The sequence below is a fragment of the Porites lutea genome, chromosome 4 (genome assembly GCF_958299795.1).
Source record: "Porites lutea chromosome 4, jaPorLute2.1, whole genome shotgun sequence".
Taxonomy (NCBI): domain Eukaryota; kingdom Metazoa; phylum Cnidaria; class Anthozoa; order Scleractinia; family Poritidae; genus Porites; species Porites lutea.
In genome coordinates, this window is record NC_133204.1 from 30,020,707 (window position 1) to 30,042,962 (window position 22,256).

The 22,256-nt window shown below is 42.2% G+C and overlaps 1 protein-coding gene across 2 annotated transcripts; it reads right to left on the reverse strand.

The window, feature by feature from the left end:
• Positions 1 to 2,027: 2,027 nt before the first annotated feature.
• Positions 2,028 to 22,247, reverse strand: LOC140933260 (pyridoxal phosphate homeostasis protein-like). Of its 2 annotated transcripts, XM_073382785.1 has the most exons (8): positions 22,115 to 22,243; positions 16,843 to 16,950; positions 16,593 to 16,628; positions 16,150 to 16,222; positions 9,509 to 9,643; positions 4,346 to 4,488; positions 2,859 to 2,957; positions 2,028 to 2,264 (listed from the first exon to the last, which is right to left on the reverse strand). In XM_073382785.1, the coding sequence occupies exons 1-8, from the start codon at positions 22,208 to 22,210 to the stop codon at positions 2,043 to 2,045; spliced, it is 912 nt and encodes a 303-aa protein (XP_073238886.1). In that variant the 5' UTR covers positions 22,211 to 22,243; the 3' UTR covers positions 2,028 to 2,042. The 2 variants fall into 2 exon arrangements, with proteins under 2 accessions (XP_073238886.1, XP_073238887.1); XM_073382786.1 differs by lacking the exon at positions 16,843 to 16,950 and having other exon boundaries at positions 22,115 to 22,247.
• Positions 22,248 to 22,256: the final 9 nt, after the last annotated feature.

Here is a 22,256-nt window from a genome sequence, read left to right on the forward strand (position 1 = left end):
GGTAGTGTGCAATTATCGCTCTATTTAAATAGTCTAAGTAGGAAACATTTTTTTCCTTTCCTCTTTTCTTTAAAACTTCTAATGAGGAATAACAATAAGCTTTGGAAGACGAAAGAGACTCAAGATGAGAGTTGTTGACTTTTGACAGCTCTTCTTCGTTCGTTCTTTTTTGGTAATTTCTTTCAAAAGTTCAGCTGTTTACTTGCAAATAGAGAAATAGGGAATCCTTAAGAACCCAAGGACTTACAAGATGGGTACCCCCCCCCCCCCCCCCCTTCGAGTTTAAGAGGTAATCAATTTGTACGGCGTACACACGGTAATTTAAAGTTCTTCAACGTTGTAACAAGCTAGGTTTAGAGTTTAGGAAAGCTGTCTTGAATTCCTATGTACTCAAAGCTGTTTTAATATTTGAAGTTGAGAATTCCATAGTTTTGGACCTCGAAATAATATTGTTATTGGATCATTTCCAAATTGTATACTTAGCATCCGAGCCTTGAGTGCAAGGGAGGCAGGAGGTGACCTTGTCTTGATCGAAAATTCACTTCAGAATCTTTCCAAATGGAACCATGGTCGTATGCAAATAAATGCCGCTGCGATTTCTAAAACAAGAAAGTCACGACCAGCCTCGCTTCCACTCAAAGGCTAGGTTGCTCAGCATACGATGGAAAATGGGCCTATTTTTATGTCAATTCTACAGGCATGAGGAGTGGATCGGTAGAGGGTAAGGATTGAAGGTACTAGGGCTTTTTACTATGTTCCTGCAATTACTGTTACAAACACAACCGTATTGTTTTTTGGCTCAGCTGAAGTAGAAAGGCATCATCTAGTTTTAAAAGCACTGATCGGGTACTTAACAAAAGCAAGTTAGTTATTTGCTTTTACACTTTGCAAGTGTGAATTTCATAAAACAGTTGAAACGTTTAAAAAATATATGTATTGAGGTTTCCTTAATATGGTAATAAAGAGCGATGAGGATACTTCATGCTTTGTAGACAAAGGTGTTTTCTCATTCCCCGCCCCTCTCCAATACGTTTGTAACACCGAGGGTACAATTTTAAGTTGAATCATTGATTATCATTGACTATTAATTATTATCCTCTCTTGTTCTTACTTCATCTGATTCTACCAATGGCTTATATATTTTTTCAGTAGCTTCCGAACGTTTGGAATCGAAGGGTAACCAATGACTGGGAAAAGGCATCTTGGCTATTTCCTCTCTTGAACTCCGTAAACACTGTTGTAATTGGTGAAGTGCTCCCGTTAAAACCCTTGGCCATAATCTCTCATTAACTTCTATTGACTCATTTTCAGATGAAGCCAGGCCTGCTCATCAACCAGAAAATTAAGAATCAACCCTTAACTTGTCGACCATTTTCAAATATATAATCCGTGCACAGCTCGTGTGTTTCAATGAATAATTACACATACATGGCTTCGATTCAGTGTCCGCTTAGAGAAGCGATTGCCATGAGAAACTAGTGACAGGTTTCTACGCTTCACCTAAGATGGCAACCTGGCAAATAATTTTGCACATGAATTGTGAAGACTGTTGGTTGAACGGACGTAGTCCTCAAAACCCTCTTTATACCGGTGGCGAGATGTGTGCGTGTGTGGACGGAGGGGGCAAATTGAAACCATGAAGAAGATTCCAAGTTAACAGCGTACTTCGGTAGTTCGATAAGTCACTAAAGACCTTATATTTGATCAAAAAATCTTAAATCAGATCTCCTACTATTACAGAGTTCATTTGTATGCGTTTAACCCGTTTAAATTGCGCACGTCTCTTTAACACCGCAATCCAAAGAATTCTTCATCAAGGACTTCTTGTTATTATGGACTATTCAAGCACATATTTCATTACGTTGCTCGAATTACCCATGACAAACTTGCAGAGGCGTTAATTTAGTTAGTTAAGTTTCCTTGGCATAGAGTCTATGCTACACCAGCATCCTTGATTAGGGCAACAAATGATGTAATGCTCGCGATATCGCTTTCCCATACACTCGCAGCCTGCGAAACCAGAATTTTTGTCACACACATTGTCACCGCTGGTGCACATTGAAACTCTCCGGAGGAAAAGTGTCTTGTTCCGCTGGGTTTGTTCCTTGGGACGTTTTTGATTGAGAGGTCCCACCGGATACCATTGTTTCCCGCGGGGATTGCTGAGGAATTCCCCCCGCAGCATTGGCACTGCTTGGTTGTTTAGGTTGTCTGGCACCGAATATTGTACTGCCTACTCGCACATTTGTACTTCCCATTAAAATCTGTAAGACATTAAAAATCGTTTCTTTTTAAGGTACGTTAAAACGGGAAACAAAAAGGTGCAACTTGTTGAGTGAAAAAAGATGTTTCGCGTTTTACCACTCACGAATGAAACTTGTCTAGCAACAAATCAGGTTGTTGTGGGTTGCGAAAAGCTGTTGCAGAATGTAGAGGGTGGTTCTACTTTTTGAAACAAAATCTGTACATGTACGTTTCACCGGCCCAAGGCAAACTTGCTTTGAATAGCGTGAGTTCCGCGTAATGTTAGTTTCAAAGCAACACGTTAAGATGAGGCTTCAGATAATACTTTGAAGAAAGACCTAAGGAAGGAACGTCTTTGGGCTAGCAATTCCTTTCTTGAGACCCTTGTCGCAGTTGTCGCATAGACGGGACTTTCGACAACTGGTACCAAGATCAATAAATCAATGATAATCCATGGTCAGGCATCCCCAATGTAGATACCCCTGAATGCAGGGCAGGGCAAGGTTTCTTGAGCATTATGCGTACTTCTGTGGCACTATGGTGTTAATAGCAACACGTAAATCAAATAACTACAGTACCAGCTAGTTGTACCAGCCATGGATTAGGGTACTTACCGCTTTGTCAAAATCACTTGACATTCCCATACTCAGCTCCACATTTTCCTCACTGAGGCCTAGTCTTTCACAGACATCTTTCCTGCACTGCACTAAGCACTACAAACAAACAAACAAGACAAGCGAAACAGAGTTACAGTAGTTGCACATAAGTAATGGCAATTCCCATTCCCTTCTCTTCCGTGTGCCATGTACAGCAACCTGGCTGTGGTTTTAATGCCTTCCAACGGGAAGTTCAGGTATATGGTCATGTGCACATTCATCTTTTGAATTTCTGCTGAAGAAAAACCAGCCAACAAACAATTCACATCTTTCTAATGTCCACACTCGCATATCACAGGATTTACATGTAGTTCCGTATTTACTGCATTTACTATCTCAGCACACAAAAACGTTTCTTATGTAAGGAAACAACATGACAGCAAGCCTTGAACCAGAAGCCTGTTTCTGAAAGTCCCGATAATTAATGGGCCCGGAAAGCTGCTGTTGATTACATCCAAGACAGAGCTTTCAATAGTTGTTCAAATAACATGATAAAACAACCAGTTAACATAACAGAAGTGAATGCTTTGTCAGCTAAGATCTCACTTTCAGTTCTGTAGATTGTGTAGTTTCAGAAAATATCCCATTCCTCCCCGACGGAGGGCACTTTTATTTTACACCCCCCACCACCCTGGAATTTCCGTTCCAGGGGGTGCTTGTCATATCCCCCTAACTCCTGGAATTTCAGTAATTTTCGAACTTGGTTTGGTGCCCGCTGGAAAGAATATTTCCCTCAAAAATGCCGTTGCACCATACTTTTATGCAAAAGACGATTGTTTCTGCGATAAAGCGTGAAAAATATGGAACATGGCCACAGTGTAGTGAATATCCAGCCTCTTCCTCAGGCGCTCAGTTTTTCGCCAGGTAGAGGCGAGCGACTGGCGATGAACCGAAAGGGAGAGAGAGACGTCTGGATACGAGGCATGTGAATACCACAATATATTGTATAACAAAGCAACAGAGCAACAAAGCAACCAAGTTTATTAAGGAGCGAACGACAATCGTGTTACATGAACTATCGTACAAGCCATGAAAAAAGCACTCAGCTGACCACAAATAAAGGATCATCGATGAAAACAATAGTTTTTGCTTTGAAACACCGACAAACAGTAAGGTAACTGATAGCGTGCTCAAGAGAACGCTGTTAGTTTTAAATAACTCACCAATCTTACTCGGACCCCCCGGAAAAAAGAGCTCGAGAGGCTATCCCCACCCCCTCGAAAATTGCCTCATTTTGGACTCCCCCTCCCCTCCGAATTTCCGTTTCCCTCCGTGGGGGGTGGAGGGTATGGATATTTTCTGGAACTACACATTTTGATTTTAAAAGCGTTTTATTTCGGGCTAGAAAAGTTACCGGGACTTTCGAAAAGCGGACTGCAAGACCTAAAGATTGAACATTTAAGGTGTAAATGCCTTCACAATAAAATAAGCAAATCCTTACTCACAATGAAGTCAGGATTGCCCCCTTGACTCCAGTCATAGTTCATTTCACCAATTGTCATTAATCCGCTGAATTTCAAATGTGGACAGTGATTGATGACATGTTCAACAAGTTCCACACAGTGATCGCTTGAACAGCCATGTTTACCTATCAAAATATTATTAGGGTAAGTACAGTGTTCTTACCAGGATTTTCCACCTTGGGGTCCACACGACCCATGGAGCAGATAAAGGGGGTCATGAGGGAGAAAAGCGGGTCACAATTTTTAGATACAGTTAACTCAACTTTTACCTCACAGGTCTGAGTTAGAGTAAATACCTCGCACTTTCTTAGATAATAAAATATCCAATTTTTACATACAGTTAACTCAACGTCATACGGCTCTGAGTTAGAGTAAAGAAGCCATAACCAAGTAACTATTGGCTTATAAGGAAATGTACGTGTGTGTACGTACGTTTATGTGCGTTTTGTAATAGGTTTTTCCTGTTTGCGCCCATGTGACTCCTTGGGCGTGCGGCATTCTCTGTAAAAGTGCGCAAATGCCGCAATGCCGCGGTGTGGTAAGAACACTGTAAGTATAACTATTGATAACAACAACACAGGACAACCATGCAGATTTGGCACCAGAGTAACCCCCTCCCCCTACCCCACCCTAACCAAAATAGTTCATTCGGGCACAAAAGCAATCTGGCTGGACTTCATCATTGTTTATTGGGGGAAAGGGTGGGGGGATTATGTTAAATCAATCGTGCTTTAATACTGCTGTTGATATTGCGCAGTAATATTTCATGGTTGCTAAGTAACACTACGGACATGCGCAGTATGTCTTTTCGCTTTACCATGTGCTCTTACCAAATGGCTGACTTTGTACTTCAAGTTTGTTTGTTCATAAATAAATCCCGTTGAAATGTCAAGACATGGTGGCAGCGGTTAAACAAGTAAAACGCTGAAATTAAGCCCTCCAGAGAAATTTGATCCTTCCAAACCGCTCGACTGGCCAGATTGGAAGCAGAATTTCCTGCGATTTCGACTCGCGACGAAAGTTCACAAAGAGGAAGGCGCCGTGCAAGTCAGTGCTCTCATTTACACAATGGGAAGAAAAGCAGAACACGTGTACAAGTCTTTTACCTTAGCTGATAGAGATGATGCACAATTCGACGTGATTTTAGCAAAGTTTGATGAGCATTTCGTGTCGAAAGGAAACATAATTCACGAGAGGGCACATTTTCACCAAAGGATCCAAAAGCAAGGAGAGACAGTCGAACCGTTCGTACGAAGTCTTTACGAATTAACCGAACACTGCGATTTTGGGGACAGTCGTGATCAACAAATACGGGACAAAATTGTCATTGGAATTCTGGAGAAAGCTGTGTCGCAGAAATTGCATTTAAAGTCGGATTTAACGCTGGAAGTCGCGATTCAAATAGCTCGCCAGTCAGAAATGGTCAAGTATCAGCGAGATTACAGATCAGAATTCCCTCGCATCAAAGGGTGTAGAAGAGGTGCACAGTAAGAAGAAGCCGACTAATCCACGTTGGAAAAAGGGAAAAGGAAATAAAGAGGATCCATCCCAAAAGCAAGGTCAGAAGAAGCGTGGTAGATGCGGTCTTCATCACTCAAAGCCTGAACACTGTTTAGCAAAAGATAAACGATGTTTGAAATGTCAAAAGGTGGGCCACGTTGCAGCCGTTTGTTGGTCCATGTCTGTGAGTGAGGTGAATAGCGATAGTGGCAGTGCTTCAAATGATAGCCGTGTTGGTCGTTGGTTCTTAGGTGCGTTGTCAAGTGATTCGGATCAGGATGATAAATAGAAGGTCCAGCTTAAGATCAGGCGTAAACCTGTGGTGTTCAAAATTCATACCGGTGCGGATATTAGTGCCATTTCTTGACAGATCACAAACCTCTGGTACCACTAATCAACCACAGAGATCTTGATAAAACACCACTAAGATTCCAGAGGCTTCTGATGTGCCTTATGCAGGTCAATCCTCGAGCAGAACATGTACCTGGCAAGCACATGGTGGTGACAGATACTCTGTTCGGAGGCCCTTGTAAGTTAGAACAGGAACCCAACATAGTAGAAAACGTTCAGGCATTTGTAGACTTGGTTGAATCTACATGACCAGCCACAGGTGATCAGCTTAAGAGAATCAGAGAAGGCTTTCCAGCTCCTGAAAATGATGGAGTTCACATTAGAAGGGTGGCCAACATATGTGGAAGAAGTCCCCTCCAGATACGAGAGTTCTTTGATTCTTGTGGACACTTGTCAATGAGCAATGGTTTATTAACATATGATGATCGCATAGTGATCCCTGCAGACATGAGAGAGGAGATACGGAGCGTCTTCACACAGGTCACCAGGGTATAAAGTGTATAACGAGTGCCGTGAACGTGATAACCTTTCCCTGCGGTGTCCGGGTATTTCTTAAAGAGATCAAGACAAAGGTGGAGTCATGCCAATTCTGTCAGAAAAACGACCACCACAAAGAAAGGAAACAAAGATGACCACAGACCTACCTGACAGGCCCTGGCAGAAGGTGTCTACCGATTTGTTTGAGCTAGCCAAGGTTCATCGAGATATTAAGCCTAGTTGAGCCTTAAGCCTAATTGAGACAACAAGCCGAGTTGTCATCCAAAAGCTGAAGTCAGTATTTGCAAGATGGGGAATTCCGAAGGAACTAATAAGTGACAATGGTAAACATTTCAAGTCACTACAGTTTGATGAGTTCAAAACAAAATATGGATTCAAGCACACTACATCAAGCCCGCATCATTCCCAGGCAAAAGGTGCTGCAGAAGGTGGCGTGCGAATCGATGAGCGGATTCTGAAACAGGAGGATCCATTCGTTGCTCTTATGGCCTATCGTGCAACCCCAATCCCAGCAACTGGAAAGACACCACCAGAGCTGATCATGGGAAGACTGATACGTACTACCCTCCCAACACTGAGCAAAGTTTTAGAGCCAAAACGTTCAAACCATTACAGCAGTCAAAAGAGCTAATATTAAAGCGAAAAGGGGTTACAAGGAATCCTTTGACAAAGGAAAGGCTCGAGAGAATTACCAAAGCTACAGCAAGGAGACTGGGTTAGAGCCAAACTGGATAATGAGAAGCAGTGGACCACGAAAGCTACGGTCGTTAGTGAAGACCAAAGTCCCAGGTCATACATCATAGGCACTTGTGGTCAAAGGTTTCGAAGGAATCGTAGGCATCTTGGAAAGGTCCCTACACCCACTCATCATGACACATCAGGGGAAGCCTCCCAAATTCCGGATATCAACGGTGAGCCTACTCCCAAGGTTGTCCAGGTGGAGGATACCAACGTTCCTGAAAGCAGCAACACAAGTCCTTACACAAGAGATAAGAACGCGATTCCAGAACAGAGAACCTCAAGTGGTAGACTTGTTAGAAAACCTATTCGTTATAGAAAGGACATTTAGTAGAGTTGATTTTGTTAACTGTGAACGTTGAACACTGAACTTTTGTCTTTACCATGGGACAACTTATGCTAAGGGGCTCTATTTTGTTAGATTTCAGAACATTCTTAAGCATCGTATTCAACCAGTTCATTTTGTAGTACCCGTTTTCTTCAAAAAAGGGGATATGTGTTAATATTGCGCTGTAATATTTCATGGTTGCTAAGTAACACTAGGGACATGCGCAGTGTGTCTTTTCGCTTTACTATGTGCTCTTGCCAAATGGCTGACTTTGTACATCAAGTTTTTGTTAGTTCATAAATAAATCCTGTTGAGATTTCAAGATAATAGTGTTTATTACACACTCAACATGCATTTTTTTTTTGACGTTTTTGTCCAAGATTGTAACACCGTTTGAGAATATCAACCAAGTAAACCTCATGTCATTTTGAATTAGAGGTTTCATAGATGAACTCAAAATAGCTGCAGCTGAAGACGCCTTCTTAACTGATGCCCAGTGTCACCGACAAACGCTCTCACTTATTAATGTCTTGCTGAGTGTCTTCATTCATTCAATTCCCAAGATCTTGAATGTTAGGGACTCACTTGTTAGATTCCTGAAATTTGCTTCCCATGTTATTGTAAGTTTGATCTCTATTGAGCTTGATGTCACATGTCATTCAGAGTCATTACAGAGAGCTTGGGAACAGCCAGAATCGTTTGCTAAGTCTTAGATGGCTGAGGTCATGGGCAGTGAATTTATTTCAAAGAAAGACTCCAGCAAACCATCCAGAAGATGTGATTAGTAAAGATAATAATAATAATGATGGAAACTTTATTTGTGTTTTTGAATGTACAATTGTAAATCTCGCTATGTATAGGCAATTTACAAATGCTGGTTGAGATTGGATTATTAAAAAGAAAACAAAAACAAAACAAAATAAAACCAAAATAAAAAAAAATCAAGTCTGGGCTATCCCAGTTCCTATTTCTACAACAAAAGATGTAATATGTTGCTCTAATGGCTATATTTATCATTTTCTTCATTATATAACGTTGCTGCTTTTTATCAATGCCAATGTCATTCATCATGTCTAAGAACGTGGAGCATTCATCGGAGAAAACGCCAATGGAACTCATGGAGAGATTTACAAATCTCACACATCTGTAATTTCTACTCATTTCGTTGATCAAGTTCAGATATTTTTCTTTCTTACGCACTGCATTGCTGTTAAGGTGAGACTCGAAACCAACTGTTAATTCTAGAACATATAGGCACTTGGACTGGATTAGGAAAAGAAGATCTGGACGATAATTTTCACCAGTCATTATTGAGGGATTCAGAAAACCATTAACATCTGCATAGAGTGAAGAGTGAACATTAATTACAGGTTGAAGTGACTTGGCAATGAAGTTAAGGATTGAGTCGTGTCTCGACTCTCCAGGTAAAGCGATCAAAGTACTGTTGACAACCAGCGACAACATGAAGGAGTGATTCAGGATTAAGGCAAAAGGAGCAATCAGAAATTTGTGATAATCCCCATCTTGCCATAATCTTACGTGTAGGGAGGGAGTTGTTGATGTAGCTGATGTAAAATTGTAAATGTTCTTGGGTAGATGAGACTGGGCCTCTGACCAAATAGCATTTACAGATGACAATGAGTCCTTGATAACATTTATAATAATAATAATAATAATAATAACAACAACAACAATAATAATAGTAATAATAGAAAAATAAACATACTTACTATCTTCCTCACTGGTGTTAACTTGTACCATGATATTAAGAGGATTTTGCTTGTTCTGCTTACCCCATGAAGAGCTTAGTGCACTTGCAAGTTTTGCACTGTCTACAGTCTCCACCATAAAAAGATTGGGTACACCTAAATATTAAACAAATACTTAGACTACTACTATGTGGAATAAAATTTTTTGCAATTTTAACAACTTTTCAAAAATAAGTTTTCCCCAAAAAATTACCGCAAACAATTTTTCTGCAAACAGTTACTCCAGATTAAATATTTTCTAACTTAAATTCGATCAACAAAACAATCAGCCACCGCAGGTGTTATTGTAATCCAATGCCAAAGAGAAGTAATCTGTTTTACTGGTTTTACATAGGAAATGCACACCATAGTATTGTTTGAAAAGGTGTAATTCAATTCCACCTACTCAATAAAAAACGAAACTATTATCAATAACTTTCGAAAAATTGCAAAAGTTAATTCCCAGCAAGACAACCAGTCTGTCCTAATCACAAAAATTAGTTTCCGCAAAACACAAAAAATCGCCAACCTGCATAAATATACTCCCGCAAAAATTTCACGTTTCACGGTACTTCTGTCAGTTAAGTAAACCAGCTGAAAAGCAAGTTAGCCTTAACATAACAATAATCAGCAATTATTGACTGAGGCTGAGTAGGATATGAAGAATTCGGCAGCTCGACGAGGGTGTTATCCACCGAGGCCGAAGGCTGAAGTGGATAACACCCTCCGAGATCTGCAGAATTCCTCATATCCTACGAAAGCCGAATTCAATAATTGTTCTATTATTCCTTCAAAATAATTCCAAGTTTAAAAACCAGCTAAGACATGCAAACCTTGGTCGATGTAAGTTCATATAGATAATGCATCTTTATCGGGAAGTTTAGGAGATTAAGGCCTGCTAACGTCTGCAGATATACTCCAAATAGCAGATGTTGTCCGTCGAGTTGTCTTGTTGCGATGTTTTTTGACAATATTTCGCCGTGAAACGAGTAAAATGTTTCGTGACAGTTCCACCATTTTGTTCTAACTACCAAAACAACTCAACCTCATCCCCAGGTTTTCTCGGTCAATGGTTCAATAACCTGCAAGCAGGCCGCACTTTTGACGTCATTTTGACGTCCTCGGTTCAATATGACAAAATTTTTTCAAAATTTGGCCAGCAGCAGCTGGTTATGGTAAATAATGCGTTTGGTTTTAACCGATCTGGCCCCGGTTGTTCAAACGTTGGATAGCGCTATCCACCGGATAAATCACTATCCAGCCGATAAGTATTACGGAAATCAATTACGCTATCCGCTGGATAGTGATTTATCCGCTGGATAGCGTTATCCAACGTTTGAACAACCGGGGCCAGAAAGGGGAAATATTTTGAATAATAATAATAAAATTTATAGGAGCTCATAACTCTGAGTGGAACAGGATTCGCTGATCATTGTAATTTAAGAACAAGCAGTGGCTTTGGTAGTAGCGCAAGCGGCTCAAACGGGCCACTTGGTATACACGCTAGGAACTCTGGGACAACGTAAAGCTCGGTTGCTAAGGTCATTGAAAGCATGGTGGACATGTACACCAAGTTATTGACATATTGATCTATTAAATTGGCGACGAGAACGGGATACAATGCAAAACGAAGGGGCACAAGAAGAAAACAATACACATAGAGGTAAAGCGGGAGTCCTGGCAAGTGTTAAGGCGAGCGAGGGCGGCATTAATCTGAAAGGAGAGCTGGGCCAATCCGCGAAAGCGTGGAAGCCGTGGCGAGATCGATTTGAGCGGGCAATGAGATGGATGGCAGTGAGTGACACGGATAAGCTTGATCTGTTCCTGATAGTGGGCAGAGAGGAACTCCAGAAATTAATCGAAAAGTTAAGGAGCAGCCTAGGAATTACGAGTCACATATTCAAGAGCTAAACAACCATTTTGAGGCAAACCGAAACAATACTTTAGAGTTATACAAGTTCTTCAACATCGACTGGCCCACTGAGGTACCGTTCGCGGACTTTCAAACGAAATGCAGAGAACAAGGGCTACACTGCGAGTTCCCGATACCTATAGAAAACGCTATCGTCATGCTCGCAGTGGTCAAAACGAGAAATGGAGAGCTACGTAACAAATTGATCCGAAAGAATAAAGATCTGAAATCGGTGCGCCAAACCGCAAAGGCGTTTGAAATGGCCAAGCAGGGAAGTGAGATGATGGCAGGTGACGACTCTACAGCCTGAGGAGGTGAACAGCAGAGTGCAAAGGGCAGCAACGAGGTGAACAAGATCACGCGGCCAAGACGGTACAGTATGGGGAATAACAGGCCCGAGAGCTTGCACTGGATGTGGAAAAGAAGCCCACCAAATGGGTCCTGCTTGGGGTAAGAACTGCCCCAGGTGCGGAAAGAGCAATCATTTTGCTAGAGTGTGTCCCAGCAGAAAGCCGAATCGTTTTGGTAGGCAAGTCAGAGCTTTAGAGAGTGAGCCGGACCCAAGCGCGAGACACCCAGAGGAGGAAAGTGAGGTAACCGAAGAGGTCTACCTTTACCGAGTAACCGGGGAAAAGTCATCGAACCCTACTGTGACATTGCAGGTAAATACGATCCCGGTCACGTTACACCTAAACATGCAAGCAGACGTCATGGCATCACGGAGAAACATTTTGAGAGCCTTCACCCTTTAAACCGTAAGAGTGATCAGCGTCAAATTTCTCCTTGTAATATCAATGCTCTATAAAACAGAGTGGTCTTGAGTTTTACGGACATGACCAGGGAAGATGAGTCTAATTGATATTTCAACAAATTCTCCCTACTACGTCTATTGAAAAAGTATAGGGACAGTAAATGAGAATCTCAATTTTGATATTAGGGTTTAAATGGTTAAAGAAACAAGCCGCCTCCAGCCCACAGAAGCGCTCATTAGGAGTTACTCCGGAGATGGACCAGGACTGTTGCTACCTTTACTAGGCTGCTTCACCGCCTCTCTAAGCCGAAATTAAAAGAGCATTGTCGAAGTTGTCTGTGTAGTAAAAGGCCAAGGGAACACTGCACTCCTAAGTTAGGCAGCCGAAAACATGGGCCTCATAGAGTATCACAGCGAGCAGACAACAAAAGCCACTTCCCCAGTAATGGAGGTGGAACGACAAGAGATAAAAAACTTGATCGCAGAGTATGAGGATGTCTTTACTGGTATAGGAAAACTGAAAGGTGTGACTGTAAAGATGCATGTAGTGCCCAAGGACACAGGCGCTATTCTGAAACAAAGAAGAGTATCCATACCCCTGAAAGAGAAGTTTGATCAAATCTTGGACAGGTGGCACACTCTAGACATCATAGCGGATGTAGGAGACGGTCCGAAAGATTGGTGCAGTAACGTGATACTCACTCCTAAGAAGGACGGTGAAAGTGTTAGGGTCAGTCTAGAAACGAAGGACGTTAACAAGTACATCAAGAGGACATGGCACACCATACCCACCCAAAGGGAACTGGAAACCCGGCTGAATGGAGCCAAGTTCTTTTCACACCTGGATATGAACAATGGTTACATGCAGCTAGAGTTAGCAGAAGAGAGCAGAAAGCTGACAACGTTTTACACACATCGCGGACTCAAACGTTTCAAGAGGCTGCACTTTGGAGTGAACAGTGCAGCGGAGATATTCAATGAGGAGGTCCGCAAAGTCGTATCCCTCGAACCTTATGCCTTCAGCATCTACAATGACCTCTTGGTCTTTGGTGCCACATAGGAGGAACATGACCAGGGATTGAAACATATCTTGCAACGATGGCGGAGCCACAGACTGACCCTTAACATGAAGAAGGGTCAGTTTAACCTAGGATCGATGACATTTTTTAGCAAAGTATTCTCCAGTGAAGGAATTTCGCCGGACCCTAACAAGGTGGCAGCATTGCAGGGAGCAGGCCCGCCCCAATCTTAAGCAGAGATGCAATCGTTACTTTTCTTTGCAGGAGCTAACGCAGACCTCATGCAGGGTTTTGCGCAGATCACCGCACCACTAAGAGACCTCATCAAACAGGGGGCACCTATCCAGTGGACACCTGAGTGCCAGAGAGCGTTTGAGCAAACCAAACCGCTGCTGCCAGGGGACACGGTAATGGCATAATTTGATCCACATTGAGAGACCAAACTCAGGACAGATGCGGGACCCCATGGTTTAGCAGTTACACTGAAGCAGTATGAACCCCATGCCAGGCGGTGGAGACCCATAACCTCTCGCTCTAGGACTATGACGGATACCGAGACCAGATACTCGCAGCTTGAGAAGGAAGCAAAAGCTGTTGAATGGGGCATGCTCGCAAACCAGATCTACTTATATGGGCTCAGAGATACGTTTGAGGTAGACACTGACCACAAACCCCTACTGCCTCTGTTTGCTAGAAACAAAGTCACTAGGCCACTTAGAATTGAATGAATGAGAGTTCGCCTGCAGGGGTTTGATTACAAGCTCAATTATGTACCTGGAAAGAAAGCAAAGGCGGACACTAATAAAGCAGATTGAAACTCCAGGCACCTGGGACCACTTACAACGTAGGATTCCAGGGCAGTACACCAGACAGAGTTCACTGTTCGTGAAGAAGAAGAATTGTTTGAGAAGGACATCAGGGCAGTGGTGCAAGCGGCACTGCCAGATGCAGTATCATGGGATGAGCTCCTAGAGGAGACAAGTCAGGAGGCGGAACTCAAAGAGCTTAAGGGTGCGATAGTGAGGGGGTACTTCACTGCACTAGAACGGCAAGCCCTTAGGCCCCAGTTTGACCCAGTCTCTACAGAGCTAGCAGTAGCAGGAGGAGTGGTTGTGCGAGGGTCTTTCAAGTCACTTCACAACAAAGTAGTAAAAGGGATATCTAGGACTAGGGTCTGGTTTCCAGGTTTGGACTGGATGGTGGAAGCCCACATTCAGCACTGCCACCCATGTCAGGTAGTGACGCCAGCAAATGAGCGTGAGCCACTGCGGATGTCACCACTACCGAGTGAACCCTGGAGGGAAGTGGCCATAGACTTCTGGGGACCTATCAACACAGGTGAATACCTTCTCGTTGTCATATGCAACATTCACGGTGGGTTGAAGTAGAGTTTGTAAGTACCACAAGTGCCCGAGCAGTTATACCAAAGCTGGACCACACATTCTTATGGCTGGCAGCGCCAATGGACCTCTATTCAATGGACATGACTTCCTGAACTTCAGCAAGTACCTGGGCTTCAAGCATGAGCACAAGCCACCCAAGAACCCTCAGGCCAATGCTGAAGCAGAGCAGTTTATGTCGGTGCTTAGGAAGCTATACCGTATATGACGACTATATGGGTAGGTCTTCAGGTAAGAAGTGCACCGATCTTAACACTGCTATCGAGTAACGCCACAGGGGACCACCAAGCTAGCCCCAGCACAACTGATGTTCCCGTTGCAAGTTCCGCACAAAGTTGCCGGTAGGAGTTATCCCTCGACAACTGGATTTCGAGGATCTATTTCAGCGCGACCTAGAGAAAATGCAAATGAAGGCGCATGCAGACAGAAAGAAGACCACGAAAACCTCAGATATACAGGTTAGGGATGCAGTGCTGGTGAAACAAGAACTCAGCAGCAAAGCCTCACCGCCCTATGAGGGAGAGCCGCTGAAGGTGCAGCACAGAAAGGGAGCACAAGCTGTGGTCAAAAGGACAGGTGGCAGCACCGTTACAAGGTAGACGGCACATTTCAAGAAGGTAAACTGCCAGACTCTGAAGGAGGCAGGCAGGTGAAAGCTAGGGCCAGATTCTGGTCACAAGCCCAGGGCAGAGCTTAAGGCAAGGAAGCTACCAAGGCTGCAGGAACGTCCTGAGAAAGAGGTTACCCAAGGTGGGGCTCTCAGATCCTCTGGACAGAATGGAACCACCCACAGAGTGCATAGAGGAGGCACCTCAGCCACCTCTGCCACTGAATGCCAGTAGTTGTAGCTCCAGGCCTCGTCGAAGCGCGAATGAATATCTCAGGAGCAAATATCCGAACCACGTGTTACCGGACAGGATCCAGTGAACAAACAGTCATTGGTCAGTTGGACATGAATTTGCATTGTTAGTTACTTACCTTAGTTTCTGTACCTTATGTGGACCAGTAGCCAGCCATGTTTGTCTGGGCTTTTACTCTATTGTATGGCGGGAATGTAGTATCACAGGCCATTTATACAGGCCACTTAGTATCAGGGTTGTCAGAAAGTTTTGAAGTAGACAGCTGAGTTGTCAAAGTAAGCATCCAGTCCAGGGATATTTTATTTAAAAAACGCCATCCGTAAAGAAATGCCAAGCAGAGTAGCCGGCCAATACTAGTTAACCAAGTAGGTGGCGATTATCTCTGGCAGCCGGCTACTTTTGACAACCCTGAGTATACACGCCAGGAACTCTGGGACAATGTAAGGCTCGCTTTCTTAGGTCATTGAAAGCAAGGCGGACATGTACACCAATTTATTGGCATATTGATCTATTAAAGCTTTCAGGCAATCTTATCAAGCCGAGTCTCAAGCAAACGAGCCTAGAAGGAAACCACAGTTTTCCCTTGGGTAGTCACTGTCTGTTCAATCACTTGATTTACTCACCAGCGTAAGGAACTGCTTGTAAAATGTAGTCTACTCACTCATATTATTTGTACCTTACCTACAAGGTTATTACACTTGTTACTCTGAAGGTGACCAATAAAGTGCCATCTTATGTCTGGAAGCTCCTGCACCTAAAAAAAAAAGACAAAAACACCATATTTTATTAGGATTAATCTTTTAAAATAACTTCAATAATGAAGTGATCACAAAGGACAAGAAAGCTCAGTATGAGCCTTATACTCCCACTGAAAACTGATGATATTTATATTGTATATGAAATGATGATTACATTATTAACAGAAAATGGCTACAACTGCTACCATGCACATACAAAGAGAGTCATGTTTAATGACAAAGGCAGGGGCAGAACTAGACTAGGGAACAGACCAATAAGGAAATGAAAGAAGATTACATCGCTGGCTACAAATTACAGAAACATAGTTTCACATCTAGATGGGAATTCAAGACAAGAATAAGGTACAGGTGAAATTTTAAGCCTACCTTTTGGTCATTAGATTTTTCTATTAGTTCTTGAACCTGGAAATATAAAATGCAACTTATAGGAATAAGACAGTTTCATTATTACATGAATAAGATGTTCATAATTTTATAGCTGGTTAATCACAATTTTCCATAACTATAAGCAGAGTCTTTTTTTAAAAACCTTTTATTGGCCATCTTGCTATGAAACATAAACACTGGAAATATACAACAGGCTTTCTCATTGGTTCTAGAATTGTCCTCCACTTACATAGTTTTCTCCAAAATGTCGTTGACCATGCTGGTAAGCTTCCACAATACACTCTAAAGGCTTTAGTTTGCTGACAGCAACAAGACGAGGAACAGTTTTAGGAAGCTCCTTAAATTTAATCAAAGCAGGTAATGTCAATGTTGCATGTAATTTTTTTTCCTCACGACAGGTAGATTTGATTTTAAACCTAGTATCATTTTTTTAAAACTAGGTAATTTTTAAATAAAATTTTCACTGGGATATTTTTTAATTTATTACGATGAAATTTATTATAAATGACAATAAATCATCAACATAGTTAATTTCATAAAGCACTGTGAGGAAGATTATTGCAGGTTATATAGTCCAGACAAATCAGTCTCCCCCTCATGCATCGATCCATTAAACTGTTTTCAGGTGTTATTTTATTGTACCATGATTACACTGAGTTTTTGAATAATAGATAACACATTGGTTCTCTAAGCCCAAATGAATGAATAAAATTTTATCCCCAGTTATCATGGCCAGCATAGCTGGCAGGATCAGAGCATGGGAGTGCTTTTCAGTGGTCAGTGCTTGTGGTCTTTGTTAAAAGTTGTGCGCAACAAAACCCAGTTGTATGAGACGGATACGGGTGAATTTTCCACTGACAAGCACTTCACCCAAGGTAATTTGCCTTGCTAAATTCCCCCACTGTGGTGTACTGGGTACTAGCACCCGGGAATTGTAAGTTAAGTGGTGAAGACGGAGTAAAGAAAGCATGTTGACTTTGTGTCCGAATGTGTGATTGACTTAGTGTCCTCTCAGGTGTCCTAAAACACAACATTGGCGATGAGTGCAGGATAAAATGTCAGAGAGAGTCTTGCCCCCGTCTGATCTATCAGGATCATCGTCTCAAGTTGCTCAGAAATCACGAAAATGGAAACAGGCATTCGAGTATTACGCCGAAGGAAAAGGTTTGGATAATACGCAAAAGAAAACTTCCCAGCTTCTACTTTATGCGGGAATGGAAGGGGAATGGAAGTTCAGGATATTTTCGAGGATATTGCAAACCCTGACCCAGCTAATGAAAATCAGGATCCATACACTGTGTGCATTAGGAAATTGGATCACCATTTTTGTGCTGAAGAAAACATACCATTCAAGCAACACATGTTGAGACAAATGGTGCCAAATGAAGGGGAGCAGGTGTATGAATACCTAGTGCATCTTCGCCAACAGCCAAGACACTGTAATTTTGGTGTGGGCGGCATTAGATGAAAATTTGCAAGACCAATATTAATCAAGAAGTTAATCGATATGGAGCTGAAAAAGAAATTGTTGGAAGCAAGAAACATCACTTTTGATGTGGTTCGCGAAAAAGCAAGAGCTTCAGAAGCAGCCAAACAACAAATGCAGTGCATGATAGCCCAAGTGAGTGTTAATGCCATCAGAAAAAGAGAAGAAAGGGCCAGGACCAGTCAGGAAAACATGTTTCAGTTGTCGGAAGAAGGGATATTTCGCTTGGGATTCGTGTTGTCCAGTAAAAGGAAGAAAGTGTGCTAAGTGTTCAAAACATGGCCATTTCGCTTCTTGCAAAGGAAATCACTCTCCGTCGGAATGTGGTAGAGACAGCCAACAGAAAAGAACTAGCAATGGCAACAAAGGAGCTGGAAGACAAACAAACCAAGAGGGAGGTTACTCCGAGGAGGACGAGCATGTCAGTTGCAAGTAAAGGAATCCAGCATTTGCATTTGCTGTAATGGAGGACGCACTCGAGGAGGTGTGCATGGTGTCGATTTTAAGTGAGTCTATGATGAATGTGAGTATCGATGGTTTTGTCCAGGAAATGTTGATTGATTCAGGGTCAGTGAGCAATTTGATGGGGGAAGAGGATTTCTTTAAATTGAAGGGATTAAAAGGGATTTAAAGTGTGCTATGCAAGCAGGAGTCTTGTGTAGAGAGGAGGTATAGTCAAACTGAAAAAGAAGCTTTAGATCTGGTATGAGCATGTGAAAGGTTTGATTTGTATCTGAATGGCTTGCCTGAGTTTGACCTAGTGACTGGCCACCAAGCCTTGAAGACCATATATGGCCCAAGATCAAAGCCATCAGCACGTATTAAACAATGGGTATTGTGATTACAGCCTTATATACACAGGAAAAAACAACGGATTCCCATTTTTGGATATTTTAGGGTATTTAAAGAATACCCACAAAAATCCCAAATTTGGGAGAGTGAGACAAGTCCCAATCAGGGAACTTGGTTGGGACTTGTCTCAGAGTGTGCTTTGTCTCATCAAGGAACAACATTACTGATGCACTTTCCAATCTAACAAAAAATCCAAGCATCACAGGGGTACATTCAAGACAAACAATATGTACGGGAAGTCACTCTACAAGTGGTACCAGTGGCCTTGAGAACTGAGGAAATAAAGGAAGCCTCCAGAGAAGATGAAGACCTAAAGGTTGTTCAAGTATGTTTGCAGAGTGGTGACTAGAGCAAAGTGCCTAAGGATTTTGCAGTGGCATGCAATGAACTAACTTAACTTGGCCAGGTAGGGTTACAAGGAATAAGAATTGTAATCCCAGAAAAACTTCAGAAGAGAGTTCTTGATCTAGCCCATGAGGGGCATCAGGGCATTGTGAACATACAGAGCACTTAAGGTCCAAAGTATGGTGGCCCGGGATCAACCGACACGCCAAGAAGCAACAAAGAGAGGGTTTTGACTGTCAGCTAGTCAACAAACATGTCTCACCCCCACCAATTAAGCCCACAAAGTTACCTGACAGAGCATGGCAAGAGATAGCCCTGGACTTGCTAGGACCACTGCCTGGGGGAGGGTATTTGTTGGTAGTGGTAGACTATTTCTCCAGATGGATAAAAGTGGATATTATTTGTAGTACAACGAGTGCCACTATCATCAAGTGCCTAGACAACCATTTTGCTCTGTTTGGTGTACCTGATGGTCTAGGGACAGATAATATTGTCCTAATCTTGTGTCTAAGGAGATGGAGAATTACCTGGAGAAAATGGGTGTTGCGCACCACTACACCACACCTTTGTGGCCCAGGGCCAATGGCATGGTTGAGCATGAGGAATGGTCACTCCTAAAGGCGATGAGAGTTTCCCAAGCAGAAGGCAAACATTGGCAGGCTGAGCTCAACAAGTTTTAACTAGCATATCAGTGAACTAACCATTCCACTACTGGAGTCGGCCTAGCAGAGCTGATTTTCAAGAGAAAGCTGACAACTAAGTTACCCAAGCTTAAAGAAGCAGATGAAGAACAGCAGGGGAAGGTGGTTTTTCAACAAGTCAGAGACAGAGATTCGGAAAAGGAACAGCTATCCAAAGATGATGCTGATAGAAGATACCACGCGAAAGAAAGATCTGTGGGCATAAGAGATGCAGCTCTGCTTGAAAAAAGGAAAGAGAACAAGTTGTCTACACCATATGAAAGTGAGCCTTATACAGTTACCTGTCATCATGGTGACCAGGTTGTTTTGCAGTCCCCTCAGGGAGTTGCAGCATGTTAAGCCATTAGCAATTCCAGACAGTGACTACAGTACACGAGACAACCCAGACTGGCCTGATCAACTTTCAAGTCCAGATATCACGTGGATCCCAACCCACAAGAAAAGTCGGAGGCTATGGAAAGTGTGCCCACGGCCACCCCGCGTTGCTCTGGGAGGGTTAGTCAGCCCCTGAGAGCTCTGGAAGATTATGTACTTGAATAAACTTTAAGGGAACTCATTTAGATTATTTATTATAAACAATCATTGACTTTGTTTAAGTTGATAGCTTTGAAGAAGTAAGATGACAGATTCTTCCTTTGTTCTTATGGACAGTGAACATTGTTTCATTTAGCTATGCGAGTGTTTAGTATACGGTTTCCTTATTTCATTGGCTGTTTTTCTTTTGCCAGCCGTTTAAGCTTGTTCCTCAAGAAAAGGAGGGATTGTGGTGTACTGGGTACTGGCATCCAGGAATTGTAAGTTAAGCAGTGAGGATGAAGTAAAGAAAACATGTTGACTTTGTGTCCGACTGTGTGATTGACTTAGTGTCTTCTGGCGTCCTAAAACACTACACCCACCCATGATAAAAATTTGAAAAAAGCTTCTCAACTGGACAATTTCCGGTAAACAAAGTAATTTATAAAGTTCGCATCATGCTGAGAAGCGCTCCCTACCTGTGATTGGTCACGTATTGACAGTTGATGTTATCGGATTAGTCTGGAAATTGGTGGGCAGAATACAAAAACACTTGCTCTTATAGCAGGCGCTCCCTTCCCTTTTCCTTTAAATGCTTTCTCCCTCTCCCCTTCCCTTTTTGTGCCTGCCAAGCAGGCTAGCCTGGTTTCCTACCATTGGGAAAATTAAAGACTATGCCATGTGCCATGTGCATAAGGAAACAGTGTAGGTGTTTTCAGGGCTCAAAGTTAAAAACTAACTGGTCGAATATGTGACTGGATTTTTGGTTCTGCGCCTAAAAATTAATGTATAATCACACCTGTGCGCCATAAGACCCAAAGCAGAGTGCGATTGATTTGCTTCTGACCATACTTACGTACTCAAACTAGAAAGATGTTAAACAGTAGCTTCAGCAATGAAAGTGAAAGTAATGTAGAAATAGCACAACCAGGCTGTTTCAATATTTTTTTTCAAGTTTATGTTTTCTTTAGTCATAGCTGTACTGTCAAAAAGAGAAATTAGTATTAAATATCACAACAGTATTATTGTGTAACAAATCGGTTGTGTTTTATCAATCACGGAACTGAAATAAAAGTAACAAACTGAAGATGACATGTAAATGTCGCACTGTTACACTTTTTCCTTTTTCTTTTTTTTTTTTGAAATAGATGCTTCCAACATTTTAAGCTATGCTCCTAAAATCTTCAGCCGTGCGCCTAAACTTTCCGCAGTGCGCCTAAAATTTTACACCTGGTAGCACAAGTGCTCCCAAACTCAAATTTAAACTTTGAATCTACTAATATGAAACAGATACCAATGACAAAATAATATATCTTTCTAGAGAGGGTTTTCAGTCCGTTACGTAATGGACTAGGTCATCGCATGTTATTTGATTTGAGCTTTCAAAGCTCAAATCAAATAACATCAGACTTAAAAGACTGTCAATTACGGGTTGTTGACTATCTCGAAAACTGCAGATTGCCCGTGCAATTCATGTAAACTTTCCGTCCTAACGTAACTAAGCTTACTACTGTAAAAAAGGATGCCACAGTAAATTAGAGAAAACGTAACATAAAACCTTCAGATTAAATTAAACAATGTTTTTTGTCGACGCTCTGACTTACACTTGGCCGTTTAGCCGTTGCATCTTTGACTCGAGAAATAACACTCCGTAGAGCTACTCCTATGCCGTCCATAGATAAAACTGAAAATCGCTTCATATATTTTAACACGAAGACCACTTCGTTTCGTCCGCCATATTTGATG

Coding starts and splice junctions, on each gene's coding strand:
- LOC140933260 (XM_073382785.1), bottom strand. CDS start 22,210: ATGAAGCGATTTTCAGTTTTATCTATGGACGGCATAGGAGTAGCTCTA. Junction 16,951..22,114: donor CAACGGCTAAACGGCCAAGT/GTAAGTCAGAGC, acceptor ATTAAATTTAAG/GAGCTTCCTAAAACTGTTCC. Junction 2,265..2,858: donor CAAGTGATTTTGACAAAGCG/GTAAGTACCCTA, acceptor AATGTCTTACAG/ATTTTAATGGGAAGTACAAA.